The sequence below is a fragment of the Plectropomus leopardus genome, unplaced genomic scaffold (assembly GCF_008729295.1).
Source record: "Plectropomus leopardus isolate mb unplaced genomic scaffold, YSFRI_Pleo_2.0 unplaced_scaffold27487, whole genome shotgun sequence".
NCBI lineage: Eukaryota > Metazoa > Chordata > Actinopteri > Perciformes > Serranidae > Plectropomus > Plectropomus leopardus.
The window spans coordinates 1-2,948 of record NW_024629920.1 but is presented as its reverse complement, the minus strand read 5'-3'; the positions used below and the strand labels follow the sequence as shown (position 1 = coordinate 2,948).

General features: G+C 41.5%; 1 protein-coding gene across 1 annotated transcript; it reads right to left on the bottom strand.

Annotated features, from left to right (window-relative positions):
- Positions 1-18: 18 nt before the first annotated feature.
- LOC121937798 (myosin heavy chain, fast skeletal muscle-like) lies at positions 19-2,942 on the bottom strand (the record flags this gene model as incomplete). Its single annotated transcript, XM_042481116.1, has 11 exons — positions 19-189; positions 318-467; positions 551-669; positions 765-903; positions 1,021-1,124; positions 1,210-1,308; positions 1,388-1,451; positions 1,538-1,630; positions 2,405-2,516; positions 2,746-2,773; positions 2,873-2,942. Coding segments are annotated over 11 exons (1,149 nt in total), but the record flags the coding sequence as incomplete, so codon positions are not given.
- Positions 2,943-2,948: the final 6 nt, after the last annotated feature.

Genomic DNA, 2,948 nt, shown 5'->3' with positions numbered 1-2,948 from the left:
ATACAGCATGCTGCTCACCTTCTCAATCAGCTCAATACAGGCAGCCAAGTCCATACCAAAATCAATGAACTCCCATTCAATTCCCTCTTTCTTGTACTCCTCTTGCTCCAGGACGAACATGTGGTGGTTGAAAAACTGTTGCAGTTTTTCATTGGTGAAGTTGATGCACAGCTGCTCCAAGCTGTTGAACTAAAGACAGTAAAATATTAAAGGTCAGCAACAGCCAAAAATAACATAAATGTAAGACTGAATGACTTGTACTCTAAACCTTTCATACAGCTGCATGAGATTATGTAGAATCAGCTAAGCATACTTACATCAAAAATTTCAAACCCAGCAATATCCAGGACACCAATAAAAAAGCTTCTGGGCTGTCTGGTATCCAGCATCTCATTAATTCTGACCACCATCCACAAGAACATTTTCTCATAGACAGACTTGCAGAGAGCCATGACAGCGTTGTTGACCTGATTTCACAGATACAACAATGAAATTATAAGGGTTTTACATGGATGAACAATAAAAAATTAAAATAAAATGAGGCACATACCTGAGGCACAGTCTGGCCCTTAGTCACAAACTCATTTCCGACTTTCACCCTTGGGTAGCACAATGCCTTCAGTAAATCGGCTGAGTTCAGGCCCATGAGGTAGGCGATTTTATCGGCAACTGAAAATAAGTGAAAAATTATAGATGTAATTTTTAGGACAACACTTAAGATTCAAAATCATAATTTTTCACTAGTTTTCAAAAGTGCAACATACCCTCAGTGCCATCGGGCTCAGCTTGCTCCTCACGCTGCTTCTGCTTGAACTTCAAGGCTCCGTGATGCATCACAGCTCCAGTCAGCTTGTAAATGCTAGCCTTCTCATCTGCAGTGAAGCCCAGGATGTCGATGGCAGTCTGTAAGTATTTTTGAAAAGGTATTATTTTAAATTATAACATCTGCACCAGGGAAACAAAACGTCAAATGTCTAAATGCACACATTTTTGAGGGTGTGGATTTGATAATTTTCTTACATCAGTGGCCATGAACTCCTCAACGTCATCGATACTCTTGACAGTGATTTCACCCTGACTGATCATGGGATAGTCGTATGGATTGGTGGTGATGAGGAGAGCCTCTGGAGAAAGAAAGCACTGTGGTTAATTCTTGTAAGCACATACAGCAGGTATTGACCAGCCTCTAAAAAATCAAACATGTCTCACCAATCAGCTCAGGTTTATGGCCTGTCATGAGCTGATAGAAGATGTGGTAGCTCCTCTCAGCAGACAGCTGAAACGTCACTCGAGACTTCTCCAGCAGATCTGTCGATCACACAGACACCAGTCAGGTCTGCTCAATGAGCTGAGCAAAAACTATCTGCTCAGTAATTTCAAGCCTTACATGTTTCAATATCTGCTGAGGCCAGCTTTCCAGTTGTTCCAAAATGGATTCTGATGAATTTACCCTATTCAAAACAGGACTGCTGATTAGAAATAAAACATCTTGCACTGGTGTTTCAGGATGTTGTTTAAAAGATTTACAAACACTTACAAAGCGGGATGAGTTGTCATTCCTCACAGTCTTGGCATTACCATAGGCCTCCAGCAGGGGGTTAGCTGCAATGATTTGATCTTCCAGCGACCCCTTCATTCACAAAACAGGCCAGATTAAAAAAGAAATTCTTGCTTTGTGGTCTATTATTAATTTATATGTCTTTAGCCTGTTTACACCTGGTATTAACATGTGTCTTGGGTGAGAGGATCACCAGTGGGCAGCTCTAAGAACAGGTGTGATTACACCTATGACCTTGATGCACCATGAGATCCAAGTGTTAGACCACATCCGCAGCTGGTCTGGGCTGCATATGGCCATATTATTTTAGCAAATGTTGTTGTCTTATCTGACGCCACACTGCATAAGAAATCTTTCTGTAGTTGCAGTCACAGTCACTTTAGATGCAGCACTGAATAAGCATTTCCCGAGCTGTGCTCCCACCGGCGAATGCTCAGTTCAACATCTGCCTGGTTAGCACGAGCTAACACAGCAACAGCAGCTCTGAAACAGTCCTAACAAAACTCACAACACATTGCAATGGCTCGACTCTGTTAAAGCCATTCATAACCATTCGGCAACAATAGCTGTTTGATGCTGACAGTTAGCCCTGTCACTGTGTGTCCAAGCTGATTCTCACCGACTGTCCCTGGAACTGAGCTGACACTCATGCTGGAGTAGTCTCCTTCGATGGTGAATATAATGATGTAGGCTACGTATTTATTTGTTTATAGAGCGGAGAAGTGGGATCTGATTACATGTGGTCACTCCAGATGCATGTGGAGACACATTATAATGCCAGGTATGAACAGACAGACCTTATATATGTGTTGAAACTTTTTCCTAAAGACAGATGTGTTAATGTACCTGCATCTTTCCAGCGGCTTGCTCAGTTTTCTTTCCTCCAGCCACTGCGATTGTCGCAAAGTACTGGATGACACGTTTGGTGTTGACAGTCTTTCCTGCACCGGATTCTCCACTTTGAGTATGAAAAGAGATCAGTTAGCGTCAGAAACATCTTCTAAACCGAACAAATATTGAAAGAGACTCTTCTTCAGAGATGGAGTAGAGCTTGCTGTCCAGTCACTGCATGCTGTTTATGTTAAAAAATATATTGTGCAGAGACTGTTCTTTGACATGCAGTTGAGTTCTTTGACACTGATTACGAGAAAACTTAAGTAAGGATTTATGTAAAATAGCTAACTTACGTGATAAGGATAGACTGATTCTCACGATCTGTGAAGAAAAGTATTGTATTTTCAGATTAATTACATAATTGGTATGTTTTAAATCTGCTTTGTGTATATGCAAGGTTTCAGCATAGTTCTCACACACCAGTGAGCATGAACTGATAGGCGTTATCAGAGATGGAGAAGATGTGGGGTGGAGCCTCAATCCTCTTTTTGCCTCT